The sequence below is a fragment of the Mugil cephalus genome, chromosome 4 (genome assembly GCF_022458985.1).
Source record: "Mugil cephalus isolate CIBA_MC_2020 chromosome 4, CIBA_Mcephalus_1.1, whole genome shotgun sequence".
In the NCBI taxonomy this organism is placed as follows: domain Eukaryota; kingdom Metazoa; phylum Chordata; class Actinopteri; order Mugiliformes; family Mugilidae; genus Mugil; species Mugil cephalus.
Window position 1 is genome coordinate 17,970,569 of NC_061773.1, and position 21,070 is coordinate 17,991,638.

The window sequence follows — 21,070 nt, forward strand, 5'->3', positions numbered from 1 at the left end:
TACTATATTTTATGTTTTAATTTAATTACTTTACTTTGTATTTTTCATAAACGTGGAGTTGCTTTGTGCGGCCGTACCCACATTTGAAAACCAGTTTGCTAAGGTAGCTAATATTAGGATAATGAAGACATCGTGACGACTGCTTGTATAAAAATAGGCAGGTCAGCACAGCGTGTGTCATTATTGGTGGGGCTACAGCAGCTTACTGTTGCATGATGTGCTACACCTACGCACTTTGTTTGCTCTGAAGACAATTCAGAAAATCAAAATCTACATTTTTACAAATTTACATTTTGAATTTTCATTTTTCAAAACAGTCACAGGCAATGTTGTTTCTTCTTTTGCTTCAAATTGTTCTATTTAATATATATTACTGCCACATGGGGTCACTAGTACAGCTCCAGACTCAGGGCCTTAAGGCCTGTGGTACACGGTGTTTGATTTGTTGGCAAAAATCGAACTAAATGTATTTAAATATAGCTGGACAAAAGTACCTGGTAGGAGCAGGAAGCAGAGTTTTACTGTAATCTCGGCTAAATAATTCATTCATTCATCCACTCATTATGGATCAATAAGGAGTTGCATTTTTATAGTCTCTGATTGCTTCTTCTGATTAGATGATTGTAAATGAGATGAAACATTTTCAACCTGTCACTCTGTAAACTCTTAAGGAGTAGCTGATACGCTCACAGTGACGGCATGATGTTTATAATGTGTACCACATTACCGTCCTGGTCTACTTAGTTTAGCATAAGTTTCTTGTGTGAAATGAAATCACTATTAAAGTTGCTCAAAGTTCTACTGGGGTGAGCATCAGTGTCTCAGAATCGAATTTTGTTTCCCAGCGGTTGTTGAAAATCACAAATTCCAACCTCACGGTGGCACTGGTTGAAGAGTCAGGGGACCAATCAGTAATATGGGGACTGAAGAAATGTCTGCAGCATTTCAAATGATTTCATCCACTGTTTATCAAGTGATTCCGTCCGGAAAAAAGCAGCGGACTAGACAAACTGACTGCAGTCTCTTGCACATTGTCACTTGAATGACTTAAAACATGGTCGTCTTTAAGTGACAGGAGCCATTTTGTGGCACAGTTTATGGAGAGACTAAACTGTGTGCTCTTCAGACAAGTGCTTCACCTCTGCCCATATTGTAAGGCCATGTGGGCTGGGTACTTGTACGTGCATGACAAGTTTTCACTGTTATTACAGTGACTACTACAGTGTCAGGCCTGCTGGCTGGTTGTTGTTGCTGTATGTGTGTGTCTGTTGTCAGAGGGGCGGGCAGAAACAGCAGCAGCTGTAGATCACATTTCAGCTGCTAAAACTAAGCAGAGCGAACCATCGCGCTGCGGGGGAAACTTCGTGTTTATCACAACTATGTCACTCAATTTGAGTCTATAGCAAGCGGAGATATATGTTAAAACATTTTAAACTCCTATATATAGGTAATATTTCATAAAATATGTCGTATCGTAATGTTGGGAACAGGCAGTGCAGCAGCCTGCCAACAGTGCTCCCCTCCTCCTGCTAAACCCGTGAATGGATCGTTCCATCTCTTTATCCAGGCGCTGAGGAGAAGGCAGAGCCCCAGTCAGTGGTGGTCAGAGCTGAGTGCACTACAGCTGCTGGCCTAAAACTGAAGAAAAAAAATCAACCTTAAATCAACCAGAAGACTCTTTAAACCCCTCAGCAGCTCACCTCAGTTCACTAATCAGAGCTGTAAGGAGCTGATTTGACTTTCAGTGAGGTGACGAAGAGAGATTAGACAGACAGAGGAGGGCGTGACAGGCAGCCAGACGAGCAGGCAAGCTGCTGCTGCAGGAGGAAGAGGAGGCTATGCACCAGCCAAAGCCAGAGGTCAAGAAAAAAAGTGAAAGAACAGTGAAAAGGTAGACTCAGAGTGAGAGGAGGGTCATTTGTGATCTGGCTCAGAAAAAAAAAAAATATAGAAACCAGCCTCTCTTTGTTGTTGTGTGGGCCACCGAGTGGCGAGGAGGATGTGAAGCAGTACAGCAGGGAGGAAGGGAGGCGACTGCGAGAAAGACAAGAAAAATGCTCTCAGAGATGATGTGCAGGAGGATCTGCCAGCAGCAGAGGCAGCAGCAGGACGGCAAAGAAGCTCCGCAGAGGGATGCTGGCGGCCGCAGGAAGCACGGCTGGTCCAAGAGCTGCAGGGGGCGCCTACAGGGGCGAAGGACAGGAGGAGGAGGAGGAGGAGGAGGAGGAGGAGGAGGGGGAGGGGGTGCAGGGGGGCTGAGAGGGCGCAATCAGCACCAGCACCCTCACCGTCACCATCCTCAGTACCACCATCCCAGACACCTCCAGAGGCCGGAGATGTCCCTCCGTCCCGTCAACGTGAAGGGAAACCGAGCGAGGGGGATGCGCGCCCCCAAGAACACCAACCAGTTTCTGATGCACGAGAAGTATCAGATGCTGCACATGCGCTCCGACTCGGTGGGAAGCGACAGCGGCAACAGCTCCGACAGCGACGTGGAGCTCACCGACATGGACTCGTACCTGGGCGTCCTGGAGAACGCCAGGGGAGCCCTACTGGACAGTCCCAACCCACACGACTCAACGACGCCACCAGGGCAGATCCTGCTACTGCACGAGGACAGCCTGCACCTACACGAAAGCAGCCTGCGTCTGCAGGAGGACAGCATGCAGTATTTCCCCTCGGAGGACGACCTGCTGCAGAGCCAGAATTTCATGCAGCGGGACTTCGTCGAGTTCTGTGACATCCTGACACCCTGAGGGCAAACTTTCAGGGAAGCCATTTTGTTCTCAGCAGCGTGAGACTCAAACCTCAGACTGAACGTCGTCAGGTTTGTTCTGCTTCATGTTCATAGACGATGAAAGGAAAAAAGAAAAGAAATAAAAATGTCCATGCTATTGAGTCATGTGCTTGTTGCAGGATGAGACGATTCCGCTGGTTTTCAGCAGGAATGAACTTTTTTAAAAAACACCTTGTTTAAAGTGTCATTTTCATAACTGTCCTGCACTGATCTGCCTCACTGACTTGTTTTAAGATACAGGAACGAAGGAGAACTGCACTAAAGAAAAAGTTGAGCTGTCTCACCCTGTTACTATTTTTATAGTTTTGAGAGAATTACACTTTCAAGACGGATGTTTTTCTTTTCTTGTTCTGTTTTTTTTTTTTTTCATGTTTTAACAGTTTCTGATTGGTTCATATGTTATGTCATGTGCAGTGTGTCAGTGTGCTGTAAAGTGCTGCCTTTTTGTTGTTGTTTTTGCACACAAAGGGAGTAGGGCTGGATGGTGGGAGTGAGCCCGTACGGCCAATCAGCGTAGACTTGGCCAGATTAGGCTGCAGGCGATTGGCTGATGCAGACTGTCCTTAACAAAAAAAAAAAAAAAAAAAAACGCTTTTTGCTGTACAGAAGAAAGAGAAAAAATACAAATAAATATCTGATTGTTGTAAAACGGTTTGACTGATGGTCTTTATGGGTATGTGTGTGGTTTTTTTGATGATATGCTAACAGTGTGTCATTGCGTCACCACGGTAGTTTGTAAGGAACAAGACACAGTTCAAAAGTGTAAAAATAAATCCTCAGTGTGGCCCGTATGCCATGATAGCAGATCTTATTACCGAATGTAAGAGGAGAAGGAATGGGGGCGGGCGGCAGAGAAAACTTACTACTTATTACTTAAACACTAATACAAGTGCAACAAAGCTTTAAAACACTTTTAATTTAATCAATTACATGTATTTTATTAGATTTACCATAACACATACGAACTTATATAAACAGAAATTTACAATACATATTTACATATATGGTTGACTGATAACAGAACCAGTACAACGACATTTTTGAATTAAGATGACAAAATATTTTACTTATTTAAAATATCTCATGCCTGAATGGGTTATTTTACCATGACGTGTCATCTTACATTACACAAAGTATGATGGTGCCCAGCTATCATTTGATATAACTTTATTGTCATTTTATGAGGCAGTGGAGGAAGCGGGGAAGGAGGGAGAGCCTCTGGGTTCTTGCTTGTCGAGTGGTAAAGTGGATTATATAAAATGAAGTGGGCTGGTCACACCCACTCAGGACAGGCAGCGAGGTGTAAGCTTCTTTGAGTTTGTGTGTCATAAACTAATAATGGCACCGGGTCAAAGTGTGCAGAACAGGCTCCGACTTATAAGAACCGATATTCTGCCCTTCAAGGCGAGACAGCAGCGGAGGCGGAGGCGGTGAAAGTAAAAAACTGAACAGAAAGAGCTTTCATGTAATGTTTTGTGTTGAAATAGTCCGTCCTTTCAATAAGTCAGTGGAGTTTATGCCTAAAGGAAAAGCAAGTCGCTTTCAATATCTTCAAGTATATATGTTTTTTTTTCAGCTGTCTATATTTTGATTCTCCAAATGAACTGGAGATTCAGAAGAAGAATTTTCCACTGTGGGATGAATAAAGCCGTATCTTATCTTCTCTGATCTTATCTTCTCTTATGAGGTGGCAGGTTAGAAAGTTGTCTGTTTTTTTCTTTTCCTTCATCGTGACTACGTCCTCACCTGTTAACCCTTCATAGGACACAGTGAAATACTGGGAAATTCAAAATTTCAACCACGCACTGTTATTATCTGGCATAAGAAGACTTTTTTGCCTTAACATACACCGATCAGCCACAACATTATGACCAGAATGACAGGAGAAGTACTTACGGGTTTTTTAACCTCTCCCGCACTCATTATACTTTTTTAATTTCATTTTTTTCTTTGTAATATTTTTTTTTCTTATGTTGCAAATAAATAAATAAATAAAAACAATGCAGTGTTCTGCTGGGAAACTTTTGGACCTGGCATTTCTGTGGACCCACCCACCCCATAGCAATGACACTCCTTGATGGCAGCAGCCGTCCCCAGCAGGATGCAGCCTGACACACAAAAAACCTTTAGGAACATCTCAAGAAACGTGAAAAACAAAAACCCTTTATTTGTCCAATGGAATGGGGAAATTGCGGTTTGCAACCGCCTACAAGTGGGCAAAAAATAACAAGAGCATAGAGTTATGCCTGATTGGTTTTATTTTCTCTTTACATGCTGTATATTTATACTCCCACAAGTCATTCACACAGAGCCTGTGTCATTGTGAGCTACTTCATTATTCTTATTTAAACTTATGTGCTGGTGTGTCGGCCTTGTTTAAGGAAGTTCTGATAATAGTTTTTAATTGTCACCGGAAAAGCAGTCCTGCAACAACCACTGTGTCCGTGTCTGAGCTGCCTTGAGCAAACATCCCAAAAAAAAAAAAAAAAAACCCAAACCCAGGCTCCTTTCACAGCCGCCCCCTTCCCCAGGTGCCCTCACTCAGGTGGGTTAAACGCAGAGAAGAACAGATTCCTTGTCTTCCATTCAGCAGCTTATTAAATGTTGAACAACAGTAATGTAAGACTTCTGAGTAGAATGTGTGTAGGAGGCTGAAGAGGGGGGGGAGAATTTTCTGTGCTTGTTTGGCCACTAGGATACGTGGACAAGGAAATGCCTGTCACAACCAATCACAGATGCTGGTGTCTGTCGCTGCAGTGTGTGCTTGCTAACCCTCCTGGGCCGATGGACGTCAGGCTATGACTCACCTAGGGCAACTGTTAGCGCTCATGCAGGACCATAAATCTGTCTTTGCTCTGCAAAACCGCTCCGTCTTGAATGGGACCTTTTATCTAGGAGCTCTCGTGGTTGTCAGACCATTCATACCATCTCAGTCCTTTAATATTTAAATGGAAACAGAATATGTAGTAAAATATAAGAGAATATGAACGACCTGTTGGCCTGATTATGTCACACCCTTAAAAAATAATTGTGTTTCTCCTGCCAATGAATTACAAAAATAAGTGTGTTATATATGAGTTAAAAAGTACTTGGCACAAAAAAAAGGGTAACACAGAGTTAGGTAAGACCTCAGGGTCAGTTTTGAAAACACCAAGGTTAAACTGCATGAGTCTTAAACAATAACATGTACCGACATTCCTGCAGATTTTATTTTGTTCATTTACGAAACACAATGGACTACACAGAACTTGGTGTTTTCTCTTCTCCGCCTGGTCGGTGGTTGAGCTACAGCTCTTAAAATCCCAAACGTCTCCACCCATGAAGACAGAGCATACTCATATATGTATATAAGGAATGACTCCATGCCAGGAGCAGGACTGACCTGTCACCTGCAGATCAGCTGACTAGCTCAGTTTGCAGGGTGGAAATACTGACATAAGTAGCACTAACCAGAGGCACATAGGGCCAAACTGACCTAGGGTGTGTTTGCACACATTACTTATCTGCACACATCGCTCAGGGACACAGCTGCTGGAGGCCACAGGCCGTTTTTGTTTCTACTGTATCTACCGAGTCAGTAGCAGCTTCTTCTTTAAACTCTGCTTGTTGCGCAAGACTGAGTCGAATCGATCAGCTGACTCTACCAAACAGGAAGCGTGTGAGCTGACACACACACACACTTACAGACACCAGCAGTGAGGTGGTGTGTGGTCGATTACAGAAAGTAGATCAGTACACTGCAGCAGACACTTTCACTGCTAACAACTACCTGCTTGTAAGGACCCTTTGTGTGTTACAGACTTTTTTCTGTCTGTGTTTCTTTACCCAAACTTTCATTTAAAACAAACTTAGCTCTGTCCGAGCTTTTCAGAAAAGTTTGCAATTACACTAAAACCTAAAAACCGATTCCAACAAAGGCACACACACACACACACACACACACACACACACACACACACACACACACACACGTGCACACAATAATATAACACATAATGCATACCCTAGCCCTTCACCCATTCACCCAGCTAAGTGCCTATTACCCTAGCTCTTATCCAAACCGCAACCCTATTGAGACCTTTACATGTCCCACAAATGTTAATATTCCACAGGACCCTGACCCTTACAACTTAATAAAAACAAAACACACACCTCAATCTGAGTGTGTTGTAGTGACGGGGCAGCCATCCAACAACAAGTAGAGACAGGGTTACACAATGAGCGACGGTTTGAAAGATCACTGACACTCCCACACAAACACGCTCGGGCCCCGCGCTCAGTAGTCGAGATTTAACGTTGTGTGTTTAGATGTAGTTCAACACTGGTTCTCGCCAGTCTTTAAACATCGTGAATCGTGTCAGAGTGTGTGACTAAGGAAATAAAAAGGCCTTTCACAGTCGTTAGGGAAGGAGCTCAACAGTGCATCCACTGTAAATTATATTGACGTATAAACGGCCAAAAGGGTCCATTAATTACAATCTGATGTCTAATGGCTTCCGCTTTTATTTGGTTTGGATGAAATTAGATTCATTAGACTTTATCGTCATTGTGCAGGGCGCAAGTAAATGTGAAATGAAGCTAGTATCTAACCAGACGTGCAAAGAACATACTATTTATGTTTACATATTTCATCCAGAAAAAAAGGAAATGAGGGAAAGAAGAACCGCGGTCAAATCTGTTTTAAAATCCTTTTTTTTTTTTTTGGAATATACAGTCACTTGACACTTCATTGGACACGCCACTGAAAACGATTAGTATTAGACTGTAGGATTTGTCCAAAATAACTGAGCGAGCTGTTGATTCAACTGGTGGTTTCATTTTCAAGACTGCAGTTTGCAATATTATTGAATTAGGTCTAACCAACGCATGTTCCTATTATTTTGACATCTTAGTCAGTGGGCTAGGATAAATAACAGAAAAACTGTTAAACACAAGCGTTTAATTTAATCCATTTGTAACAGCACCACAAACTGCACCCTTCAGACAGTTGAATTACTAAGAGGATTTCTTGTTACAACACAAAATGAAGGAGAATTAAGTGAAGGACTGTTATATAATAATGGATTAGTTTTCACAGGTGTACCTAATGAACTGGCAAATGAGTCTTCTGTGTGAAAATCAAGTGATCTAGTGAAATCCAAATGGCCCTAAATTCTACTTTTATGAAGAGTCACACATTTTCAGTTCTCCAGTTTGTTGGCTGGATTAGAAAGAAAAGTGTCTCCACAACAACATCAGTAAGAAACACAAAGTTGCGTTATCATCTTTGTGATCGCAGAACTACAGCTAAAAACCCATTAGGTGCTCCTAGTAAAGTGTTTGGTGTCTACACAGTGAAATAGATTCTGAAAGTTACCGTTTATTTCAGACCGTTTCCTGTCTGTCTCAACTACCAGTTGGTAAAACGCCAAAATGAAAAATAAATAAACCTCATGTTGTGATGCCTCACTGTGTAATTACAGGCTGTGTTTGGATTCACTATGGTATTAGACATAGTGACACACAGACCCAAAACCTGCAGCAGGACTGTACCAGACTGGATTAGGCTGAATATGATTTAGACCCGGTGCTGTCTCAAGCTGTAACCTCCCCAACCAGTTGTCTCTGCTAACCTAACAACTGTGGCCGCAGAGAGCACAGCCACTGAAAACAGCAGTTAGTAGAGGATGAACAGACGTACGTCTGGTCCTCAAATGCCGTCTCAAACCCCGAGTTTGAGGATATATTAGTTGTGAATTTACGTGTAAAGGACAAAAAAACTGTAACATGATCGATGTCTGGCAAGCTCATACCAAAACAAATGATGAAACTGTCACGTTTCAAAACATCTGCACTAAAACCACAGGAAAACTTTTTTTTTTTTTTTTCTACCAGAAGTCTTAGCCAAGAGGGGAGTCGTGGTTCTATATACAACCAAAAGCCCTGGAAGAAATGTGTGACCGGGGAGGTGGTGCAAGTGTTGTGAGTAGATGGAGGAGGAGGAGGAAGAGGAGGAGGAGTTGATGGAGGAGTTGGATGGTAAACTCAGCTTGGAGTGGAAAAGTACAGCTGTCTGCTACGGAGGCGGAGACTTCTCTGCTGAATACACAGAGAGGCCAATGAGAGCACAGAAAAACACATTGATTGACAGCAGTGCTGGGACCATGGCAGTGCTGCAGTGAGGCTTTGAGTCTGGATTGATTTAAAGTTTTTAATGGAAGCTACAAATGTTAAAAAAGACCCGCAGGTCAAATCCAGTTCAGTGTTAATCAGAATATTTTACCTGAATGAAATTTTCTGCACTGAAGACAGAGCATTGTAAAATATATTTAAGATATGAAACCTCAGTTCTACCTTGGAGGATTCTCAAGGTTTATAAAGAAGGAAAAGAAAAGAAAAAAAAGACCAATTGTTAAATATACTCCATAAACTATGACCATCAGTTGATTAGCTGGAATACTCTGCACAGTAAGAAGACTTGTCTTTGTTATCACCTTTACACAACTAAAAACACAACAACAAAAAGTGTAGGGGAAGTTAAATAATCTGTGTCTGCTTTTACGTAAGCTGATAACATTAACTGGCTAACAAGCTTATTTCCTAAAGTACCTTCCAAGTGCAAGACTTATCGTCACTGCCCTCAGAGATCAGAGCAATGACAGAAGCAGTGAAGAGGAAAGGTTCAGACACGCCGTGTAACAGATATTTTAGACACGAAACATTAAATCAGTACAACATATTTAAACTGCATATACTCTGTGCTTCAATCCGAAAGATGCATTGAAAAGACAAAATCCATAATCAATATGAAGCTTTCGTTCTAATTTGTAGTGATGACTAACTAATATATTTGCATTAAATAAAAATAAAGTAAATGTGTGATGTTAAGGTAGCTTAGTCAAATTATTTTACAAAACTCCCCGCTAATAGTAGCTCTTCCTAGTATCTTAGCTTCCCAGCTAATAGTAGGTCTTCCTAGCCTTCCAACTAATAGTAGCTCTTCCTAGTTTCTTAGCTTCCCAGCTAATAATAGCTCTCCTAGCTTCCCAGCCAGTAGCTCTTCCTAGTTTCTTAGTTTCCCAGCTAATAGTAGTCTTCCCTAACCTCTCCCAATTTACAGTAGATCTTCCTAGCCTCCCAGCTAATAGTAGCTCTTCCTAGTTCGAGCTTCTCAGCTAATGGTAGTCTTCCCTAACTTCCCCACTTACACACAGACACAAAGAGAAACACAGCGCAAACTTGATGTGAACATTTGTTTAAGGGTCTAGAACAAAATCCTGGACAATTTTGAAATTGTTTCAAAGTTTGGGTCTGACACATGTTTAGGTTTCAAAAGGAGGACATGTCCAGGAAAAGGAGGACGTCTTGTCAACGTGCTCCTCGCCTCCCAGTCAATAGCTCTTCCTAGCTTCCCAGCTAATAGTAGCTCTTCCTAACTTAAAAACTAATAGCGGAACTCTCTAGCCTCCTAGCCTTCCAGCTAATGATAGCTCTTCCTAGCTTCCCAGCTAACAGTAGCTCTTCCTAGCTTCCCAACTAATAGTAGCTCCCCCTAACCTCTCAGCTAAAAGTAAATCTTTCTAGCCTTGTAGCCTCCTGATTAAAAGTAGATCTTTCTAACCTCCTAACCTCCTGCTAATTGTAGCTACCCCAAGCTTTCTAGCCTTCCAGCTAATGGTACCTAGCTAGCTTCCTAGTAGCTCTTCCAAGTCTCCTTGATTCTTTCTGATAATTATTATTTCTGCAAAACTAGTCAGGAGCAAAAACGAGATGATATGTCTGATTTCCCAACTGTTTCTTTTAAAAACAAATTACCCTAGATTTGATTAAATCTGCCGTCATTATCGCTACTGTAGTGGATTGATAATCTAAATATAAACCTTGACAAATGTAGCAATGATAATCAGGGGAATGGAGATTTTAGTTGACTGTCATGGGACAACAAATATATACAGAGGTTTATTTTTCATAGTGTACCCACACTGTGACAAGCTAAAATCAGTTGACCTCCGTTGGCTTGAGGTAAACAGGAGAACACAAAAGAGTAAATCACTGACTGCCACGGGTTTAATTCAAGCTTTTTTATTCACTATGATGAATATGTCAGCCTCTGTATAATGATATATATTCTTTTTATTTCTTGAGGATTAAGATGCACTTTATTTTGTGCAACTGGTTACACTTAGTTGAATTTACATGCTTTATTTATTTTGTTTTACTGTAAATTCAATCTGACAGATTCTTACATGGTTAGGCTGTGTCTCTTCTTGTGAGATGAAAACCATTAAAGGTGTATAGTGGTTAAACAAACTAGATGAAATATATATATATATTTATCAAATATTCTGGACAAGCTAGTTGCTCTCTACTTCTTCCAATCTTTACTCTAAGCTGAGATAGTCCCCGAGCCATCCCATCTAAAACCTAATGTGTTAATGTGTCACCACCGGCACATTTGTGCAAGCGCACTTTGAATTACCATAATTCTGTCACAGTTTGTCCTTTCAGAAAAATTCCAATGGTTTCTGAAAGCTGGTACATGAGAGTGTCATTAAAGTAAAGCAGTAACCCGTAAATAACTTGTCAGAGATTAGTTCATGGTACTCTAGTTACAATAGGCAAAAGATTTTGAGGTTTACATGTTAAAGAGTTAAACTCTGTCTAACCCTAACCCCTAAAAATCTGACTTAACCCTTGTCAGACAACACAGGGTAAAGCATTGAGGTAAATTCTTAAACCTGACCCTAACTATGTGCGTAACCCTAATCCTGACCATCACTTCATTGTAACCTTTACTCTAAATCTTAACCCTCGGCCAAAATGTCCTCACTTTGTGCAAATGTCCCCACTGCAATAGTGTAATACTCACTCACTCACTCACTCACTCACTCACTCACTCACACACACACACACACACACACACACACACACACACACACACACACACATACACAGAGGAGCTCAGTTCAAGGAGAGAGAGAGGGAGGGAGTTGTTATTCTGGTAGCATGAGCTCAATCTCTGTCTTCATGAGTGTGGTGAATGTTTCACAGTACTGACAATCCCCTCGTAAGGTACACACACACATTTACATTCATCTTCCTGTCTAACTCTAAAGTTAAAACCCAAGTTTTCAGAGAGAGAGAGAGAGAGAGAGAGAGAGAGAGAGAGGGTGAGAGAGAGAGAGAGAGAGAGAGAGAGAGAGAGAGAATAGAGGACGGAGGACTCGGCTGTAGTGTAAGAGTCGTGTTAAACTGGCATGAAGAGAAAAGATCTGCGGTTGCACTGATTGTGGATTACACTGATCGTGTACGGTTGAGAAACCTCTGAGTCCATTGGTTGATTGCTGCATTGTTGTGTCATTTCATCCATTTTGATGTTTGTGACTACCTGGTTTCAGCTGTCAGAGGACACTGCTCCCCCTGCTGGTTGAAGCTCCGCACTGTATCTACTACTTATCACACTAATACAAACATCCTGATTGGTTGTGTTTGCAGAGCAGCTTTTCCAAATATTTAAAATACCACATAAATAAAACACTTACTCGTGTTGCATAAGATTTAGTTGGATCCCTTTTATCCAAGCAGCAAAATACAGCAAAGGAAAATCCAAGTACCGACATAGATTCAGAAAAACATCCCTCAAACTGGAGCCATGAAGCCACTAGACCCAAATCAAGAGCAAGTGTAGTTGGGATCAGACCATACAGAGCAAAGATGGTTGAATATTCTGTCTAGAAAATATATAAAGGAAGGAGGAGGTTATACAGCACAAAGGAGGAAGCAAAGGAGGAGGTTATACCACACAAGATCATGCACAGGTTCAAGACTTCAAGACAGAAAGAAAAATACAGAAAGTGATAAATGACAACTTTTGTGTGTTTTGGTTGACGCATCTCTTAAAAAAGGTGCATTTTTCTGTTATTATGGTCGGATTAATCACTGCATCCAGAATAGTTTTTAGACAAAAGCCTCAGTTTGAAAGAATGGGTTGATACAGTAGAGACTGATGAGTCTATATGCTGCACAGATTAGCATTGACCACTTGTGGACTCATCAAGGACTGATCGTGAGCAGCGCCTGGGTTTTCTGTAATATTGTGACACACTGTCATTTCAGGCACAATGTCTATATACTTAACTGACGATGATAATGATTATTATTGTTATTGTTGTGCACGTTTTTCCTCTGTGTGTGAGAGACAAGCGTGCAATGGGGTTTTTGTTTTCCTTGTACGTCCTATTTTTTTTTCTTTTAGCTTCATTATATGTCATTGTCTTGTTTGTTAAATTGAAAATTTCAAACTTATTTAAAACTTAAAAGCATAATAATCTGATGACAACTCTAGATTTTTCAAGAGTACATTATGAAAATGTTCCCTACTCTGACTAAAACAATGGACAAAATCAGAATAGCAGCCACTTTTATTGAAAGCCTTTAATTAATGCCACAGGCAGGTTTTGGCCAGCGAGCCGCATATTTGACACCCCCGTCCTAGAACATTGCTGGATGCTAAAGTTAGCTATGAAGTTGTCAGTCAAGACCAAAGACTCCTGGATGAAGAACTGTGGATATAATACCATAGTGCAGTTTAAATTATTGTTAAAAAAAAAAAAAAAATCTTAAATCAAGAACACAAAGTCCCAAACTAAGTCTCATGTCAAGATGAGCAGGTCCAGAGTCAAATCCCAAGTCAGACCTACTGGAAATCGAGTCGCAGCATTCACTGTACTGTATTCACTGTGTCAAGAGCAACTCTTAAGTCCAAGTGGAGACCTACATTTCTAAGGTAAAGCCCTAAAACTATTAAAACTCCATTTTAGAGAAAAAACTAATCTCAAGTCAAGAATGAGTCCCCCTAATATGGTGCAGGTCTCCCTTGTTCCTCCAAAGTAGCCATGACAGAGAATGGACATTGGGCCTTCTGAGGGTGTCCTGTGGTGGGGGCCTTGAGGGGAGGGGCCTCATGGAGGGGCCTCAGGCCTGTTCCTGTGTATCCCACAGATACTTGATCAGTTTGGGATCTAGAGCAGTTGGAGGCCAGGTGAACACCTCGTGCTGTTTTTCTCATCTTTTGGGTTGTTCCTCAAACCGTGGTGGGCGTGCCTGGTCTGGTTTAGGTGGGTGCTACATGTCTGAGTAACATCCACATGAATGCCAGGTCCAAACGTTTCCCAGCAGAACACTGAATTGTCACGTATGCCTGATCGATGCACATGGTGACAACACACACATATATAACAATATATAACTTACTGTAACTGCAACTACGTCACACACTACAACACAGAAATAAATTTAAAAAAAAAAATTAAACAGAAGATATACAAAATCTACAACTTGAACTTTTAACTGTGTAGTGAAGGTCCACTGTTATGATATATACAAATACACAAAGTTGTCAGTACAAAAACTGCCTAAATGCAATGAAGGAATCTGATATTGATAGATACAACTGTACAGGAGTACACTGCGTTTTTTTGTTTTGTTTGTTTTTTTTTTTTTTTTTTATTCAACAAGAATTACACAAACGATAATCAGAATCACTAAAAGCGATACCTTTAATACTGCTCTTGCAGCTGTGAAACAATAAGTCCTCTCTAGTCTCTCGGGACAGTTGTCCTATCACCACTAAATATGTAAAGTCGCTCTTAAATAATACTCAAGTTACATTTGAATGAAGGTATCATGTTGTAAAGATTATTTTCAGATTGACCACTGGGGAGTAGCCATAGTACATGCTCCCTGCTAATGTCCAGCTGTGGCCAAAGTGTCAGCTGACAGCACAAACAACACAACTGTTGGACACGTCTGACACGTACGCATGTGCTCTAGCGATACAAACAAGGAAGTGGAAGAGGTGCGCTCTGATTGGCTGGCAGGCGAAGCGGGACACGCCCATTTTGGTGTTTAAATTGGAGAAGCATCAATGGATGTTTTGATAGTAGATTTATTTAAACTTTTCTATTTACGCAATTTAAGTATGAGAAACTTTAAAAAAAAAAGTCTAACACAGCAGTCAAAGACACAAATAAAAAAAAGTTAAACGAACAAAATAAAAATATTATAAGAAAATAATTATAATATAATAGTATATATAATACAACAATATTATATTATAAGAAAACAATTATAGAATACAAAAGTTAAAAAATAAAAACAAAACAATTGATATAAACTGGTAATTAGTAATGGAAGTAGAATAACATCGTCTTATTTGTTCTCTGAATTTTTAATAGCTTCGCTTAATTTTATTTTGCCTGAATTTTTATTTTGGAAAAGGATTTATAGATGTATAACGCTTATTCTTAACATTAAAGAAAAGGGAAAGACTGAAGACCAGTGGGAACATTATGAAAAAAAATTTTCCTTATCTATGTAAAAGGCTATTTTCCAGTAGATGTTCAGTGTGCATGTACTGGAGTTTCCACCAGAGGAAAAAGGTGAGGGCTTCCCAGAGCCTGCAGGTGTATTTCTGTCCGGAGTAATGTCAAGAGAAATCCTCCCCCTTTCAGCACAAGTCTTCTTTGTCTTGATATCTTCACCCTCCAGTGAACAAAAAATGCAGCAGTGTTCAGACTAAACCGGTCCAGCTCTGTAGGCTCTATTACAATCATCTAATAACTAGAAGTCTCTTCATTTCTTTAGAGATAAGTTCTTAGTTTATCCAAAAAAAAAAAAAAAATACATAGGACATCACAGTGAGACTGAGTACAGTAACCCCAAAGACGAGACTTATTATTAAACAAATCACATAGCTCAGTATGAATGAACTGTGGCCTACTGAGGAGGAGTTTCTGTTCTCGTTTCTGAGACAGAAGGAAGAATGAGTTCCTTAGTAGTTATGTAGCTCTGAATGTTTTCTTCTCCTTTTATGATCGACACACGCTTCTATGTGAAATGAGGCGGTTGTGTGCTCTGTTTTTGTCTGGCCTCGTGTCATGGTGGAAAAACTAACAGAGCCGTTGATAAAGAAACAGCTGGTCAGCGCACTTACAGAACCAAGTCTGACCCTCGAAGATGTTGTATAAAGAGACCTCACCTTTCAAAAAGTTTCTGCATTCATCGAAATCTCCTCACTTACCAAAACTGTTTCTTTTTTTCTGTTTAATTTTTAACCCAATGTGGCCCTCACAAAGACACAAGAACAGAGGACACACAGTTGATGATCATTCCTGCTTTTATCGGGTCAGTTGGACTGTATTCATGTCAAGGTTAAAGTTTACACCAGTTATCTCTCCTCGCTCATTCACCATCACAGCTAAAAGTAAAGATAATACACATTAATAATCATTAGGTTAAAATACTTTTTTTACATTTTTTTTTGTTTAAATCTACTGTTCCTCCAGTAAAATCATGCATCTTAATTTTTCTTTTAAATTTATTTTCAAGTTAAAGGTGAACTTCCACAGAGAAGAGAAATTCCTTATAGGCTACTGGGTCATGTGGACAGACGGGGAAAAGTGCCTCTGACGCCCTCTTCTGGTCATTCATTGTCACAAACTGATTCAGAGCAGCAGCACAGCTCAGAATAGACCTTAAAATAAACCAGTGCTTTAATGCAGAATGCCACTTTAAAGGAAATATACATAAAGCAAAGACATAAAGAGGGAGACACCTTTCAGCTGCATTAGAATAGGAACTGATCGAATATATTTTTAAGGGGATTTCAGAGGTCTGACTTTGTAAGTGAATCATATTCAATATTCACCACTCGTTCTTGTGAACCATTCTCACTCCACATTGACTAATTGGTACTGTAATAAGCCAGTGTCCTGTTTTACTGCTCACATGTGCCTTAAATTCTAATATATGGATGCAATGTTTAGAGATTGATGTCATAATGTTCCAAGAATAAAGTTAATAATTAAGAAGTAAGTGATAATGTTTTAAAATTCATAATGCCTCAAGAATAAAGTCACATGAGTTCTATTTTCTAAAATAAACTCACAATATTTACAGAGTAAAGAAATTATGTTTCAAACAAGAAGAAAAATTTAATGTCCCTACAGGAAATCCAAAATATTTCAAGAATAAAGTCGTATTGCTTAACTGGTGAATATTAAAATCATAAAATGGTCTTGTTTTGCACGTCATGCTGCTCCTTACATATGATTATAAAGTCATAATGTTGCAAGAATGAAGTGAAGCTCATAATGTTTAAATAGTGAAGTCGTGTCTCAAAGAATGAAGAGGTAACGTTTCAAAACTAAAGTCGTAATGTTTTAAGAATAAAGATACAGTTCCATTACTCCTAGAAAAAACTCTAAAATATCGATATCTAAAAAATTTTTTTTAACGCTCTCAAGAGGCGATTTTTCAGACGTATCGATAAAAAAAAATAAAAAAATTAAAATTATATCGCAAATGTGCAATGGAAACACTTTTTTCGCATTTCGCCGTCACTGGCGTCACCAACCTCACTGGTCATCTTCCTCAAAGCGAAGTATCGCGTGACGAGAATTTAAGAGAATTATCGGACATCGCAAGACGAGACTTTACGAGAGTCACAACTCGCAAAACATCGTTAAATGGAACCCAGTTTATACAGTCAATGATGGAAACACGCACAAAGCCTTTTCGAATTTTCAGTTTTTTCAACAACAAAAAAAAAGGTAGTGGAAACGCAGCTACATACAGCAGAATTATACTTTATCGAGATTTAGAAAACTGGCTAAGCTTGCAGAGTTAGCATGATGTGTTCCAACCTGAGACAATTCATAAGACTTGCGTCAAATAATCAAAGTTATCAAATACACTGAAAGCGTACCTAGGGTGGCATACATTCACTTGGTATTAAAATTAAACGCTTCGCATATGTGTTGTTTTATTAATGACTAGCTCGTAAGAACAGTAAAATATGAGTCTTGTTCTGTACATTGACTGTATCTCTGGCTTCTCCTCTTCCAATAAAGACATTGCCCCCTTGCGGCACAAAGTAGAATAACTACCACGACCGGACAAGCACACCTTTCACAATAACCTGTTTATGCCTCATCGGTCCCATGGTGTAATGGTTAGCACTCTGGACTTTGAATCCAGTGATCCGAGTTCAAATCTCGGTGGGACCTTCATTATGTACTACTTATCAATAAAGTGTTGCTTCAGCCACAGGTGAATGTGTTTCTCTCAATAGGTTTGTTGTTCTGGCATCTGTTACCTACAAAAACAAGTGGCATTTTGTTGTCTATCTATACTGTGCGTTATGGTACAATGAACTTTGTTTGAATGTGAGCACACAGTATAACTTCAGAGTTAATGTAACTGCTATTGAATTCCATCACATTATGGCATAACATATTATTCCAACTTCAATTATAATTCGTGAACCCTACTTGTATATATGTTTTATAAAAATCAAGAAAAATAATTTAAAAAAAATGTGTCCAGATTCACATGGACAATTCCAAAATCACTGACTTGAATTTGGACTGGACTTTAATTTGCACTTGTAGTTCATCACATTAGGTTCGTAATGTTGGGTATGCAGCTGCCAACACTGTAAATGTAGGGAGGATTGGTTGGGCAGAAATAGAGAATTAACATCTCAATGTGAAGTCTAATGCAACTGCCTTCGGCACACTCCCAAAGACTTTCCTGTAATTACTGGAGGCGTATTGGACAGATGAAGACACGCTGTTCTTACATTAGTGTTGATAGACCTCTTTAGAGAAACAGGGCTGGGTAGTACCTTCATCTTCACCTGTCTGAATAGTCTGGATTTACGCAAATGTTCAGTTGTCATCAACCCAAACTATAATGAACTGATTCAGTTAGACTGGTATTATTCCTAATTAAAGGTTTCACACACACATACGTATTCCATAAAACTGTATTATATTTCAATAAATTTTGTTTAAAATACTTTTTACGAATAATATTGACAATATACACTAACCTTACGTAATTGGGCCCAGGAGTAGAAATACTAACCATAGCTGTAACAGCATGGAAGAGTAACTGCATTTGTTATTGACACAGGCCTTCCCTAAGCCTTTAAACACATGTTGCCAATAGTAGATCATTTTAGACTTGCTATGCTGCGCTAACCCTAAATAAATACTTCAGACACAGACAAGTGTTCGCCATCTGTGGTTGACCACTGTAAAACCTTGTTATAAAAACAATCTTCTGGGCAGAATAATCTTTGGGGATGTTTGTCGGAGTCACTGATGTAAGTGGAAAGTTACCCAGTAATTATGTTGGTTATTTGGTTCTGTATTTGTTCGAGGTCATCGTGTGAGGCCATGAAAAGTGTGTGTGAGCAACCCTCTGAAAGAGCGTACCACAAGTGTGACCACTGTCACTGCCGCCAATGCCACATATAAAGAGTAAGCCAGGCCCTTCTTTCTCATGTTGTCAGAATGTTGATTGTTGATAATAATACGCTTTATGTTGTGCTAGACTTGCACAGATTTCACATCACTTCCGTTTCCCTGGCACCACTGCCTTTTCTTTTTAAATTAAATCAGGGAGTTTGCATGTTCTGTCTGTGTCTGCGTGGGCTCTCTCCGGGTACTCCGGCTTCCTCGCAGCCGTCCAAAGACATGCTCATTAGGGTTAATTGATGATTCCAATTTTTATGTTTAAATTAAATCAAATATTATATAATTCAATAATGAATTGATCCTATTTACTCACTGGACGGGAAAGGAAAAGGAGGAAAAACACATCAAACAAACACTCAAGACATGTGGACATCCCAACTGGGCTTTTGTCAAAGGCTCAAGAAGATATGTCCCAGAAAGGACAGTGACGAAAAGGATAAGAACCAGAAGAAGTGCACAGTGATCATCTCCTACGTGCCTACGTATCGGAGAAAGTCAGGAGAATTTCCAGAAAACACAGCATTCCAGTTCATTTTAAACCCGGTAACGCACTTAGACAAAAACTGGTCATGCAAACAAAACACAGTCATGTAGTTAATGCTGTTCAGCGCAGTGAGGAATGTACAGACTTGTACGATGGGGAAACCAAACAACCCAACCACAAACGCATATACCAACACAGGAGAGCCAGCTCATCAGGGAATAATTCATTGGTCCACCTACACCTGAATGACAAAGGACACTCCTTTAAAGACAACAACGTCCAAATCTTTGCCAGAGAAGACCGATGGTTTGAGAGAGGAGTGTCCCGTTCGAAAAACCTTCTCTAAACAGAGGAGGTGGTTGGAGATATAATCTGCAATCAAGTTACAACACAGTCTTAACTTCTGTCCCCAAGAAGTTTCGAGCCCTTTCACACCTTAAGACTGGAGCCTCTGGCTGACATGTAAATGAACTGAATGGCTCCTAGTGAAAGGGGACAGGGGGAACTGTCCCCTCCCTTAACCACGGTTAAGTATTTAGCCGTTAATGAAAAATAGTTGCACTAGTTTCCTGTCAAACAAGTTTCTGATGCGTTACAATACCCACAGAGTTCCTATTTAAACCTTAACTTCCCACCAGGCCCTTAGAACTGAAGAAGATAGTTGCTTTTTTAAAATGCTTTTTTGATGCACCATGACCTGGATGAAACTTCACAGACAGTATGAAAAATAACTTTAGCTAAATAACCTCATCTTTGGCATTTTATATGACTCTTTTATGAAACAACTCAATAAGTAGTGAGGTGAATAATGGGGTCCATCAGGGTGCACCAGGCAGTATTTTCGCCTTGCCTGTTTAATGTTTATATGGACCAGCTGAGAAGATGTAAAACAGGATGAGTGGTGGGAAACACTACTGTATGATGATGATTCGGCAATTATTAGTCCCTCTAGTGTCAGGTTTTAGGAGCTGCTCGTCTCGTGTTCAGCCTGTGGAGTAATGTGATATATAATTCCAAAAAGAGCTATGGTTTGTAGACCTAAAAGTGGCAAAGCATTGATGTCCCCATTGTTTTATTTGTCAGGTCAAGTCTGAAAAGTGTTACGTGATAAAGTGTCATGGACACATGATTTATCTGTTGATGAAGACATGTTAAGTAATTGGGTTATAGCCACAAGCCAACATGCTGATGAGTAAATTTTTCTCAGGTTGAGACAATGTCAAAATTACTTCCCCTTTGGGGGTTCATTTGAAAAAGGCAAGTATTCACAAACGTCAGAATGCCTATAATGAATTTTTACGATTTCTGATGAGAAAACCTGCGTGGCGCAGTGCCAGTGAGCAGTTTTGTCAAGTGGGAGTTCATTCTTTTCATGCATCTTTTGGGGAAACTAAGGTATAAATTCATTTGTGGATTGCGTGGTACTCATAATGTTGTCATGATGCTGTTATCCAATCCTGGGCTCAGTGACCTGAGATATCAGTC

The 21,070-nt window shown here is 40.0% G+C and overlaps 1 protein-coding gene and 1 non-coding gene across 2 annotated transcripts; both read left to right on the plus strand.

Annotated features, from left to right (window-relative positions):
• Positions 1-1,590: 1,590 nt before the first annotated feature.
• On the plus strand, positions 1,591-3,446 carry wu:fb55g09 (coiled-coil domain-containing glutamate-rich protein 1). The gene has a single exon (XM_047583717.1). It carries the CDS (start codon positions 2,055-2,057, stop codon positions 2,754-2,756), a length of 702 nt encoding a protein of 233 aa, XP_047439673.1. The 5' UTR covers positions 1,591-2,054; the 3' UTR covers positions 2,757-3,446.
• A 14,326-nt stretch (positions 3,447-17,772) lies between these two features.
• On the plus strand, positions 17,773-17,844 carry trnaq-uug. The gene has a single exon. It is a non-coding gene; the product is annotated as a tRNA-Gln (tRNA).
• The last annotated feature ends 3,226 nt before the right edge of the window (positions 17,845-21,070 follow it).

Bases quoted from the DNA above. Each gene is read 5' to 3' on its own strand.
- wu:fb55g09 (XM_047583717.1), top strand. From the start codon at position 2,055: ATGCTCTCAGAGATGATGTGCAGGAGGATCTGCCAGCAGCAGAGGCAG.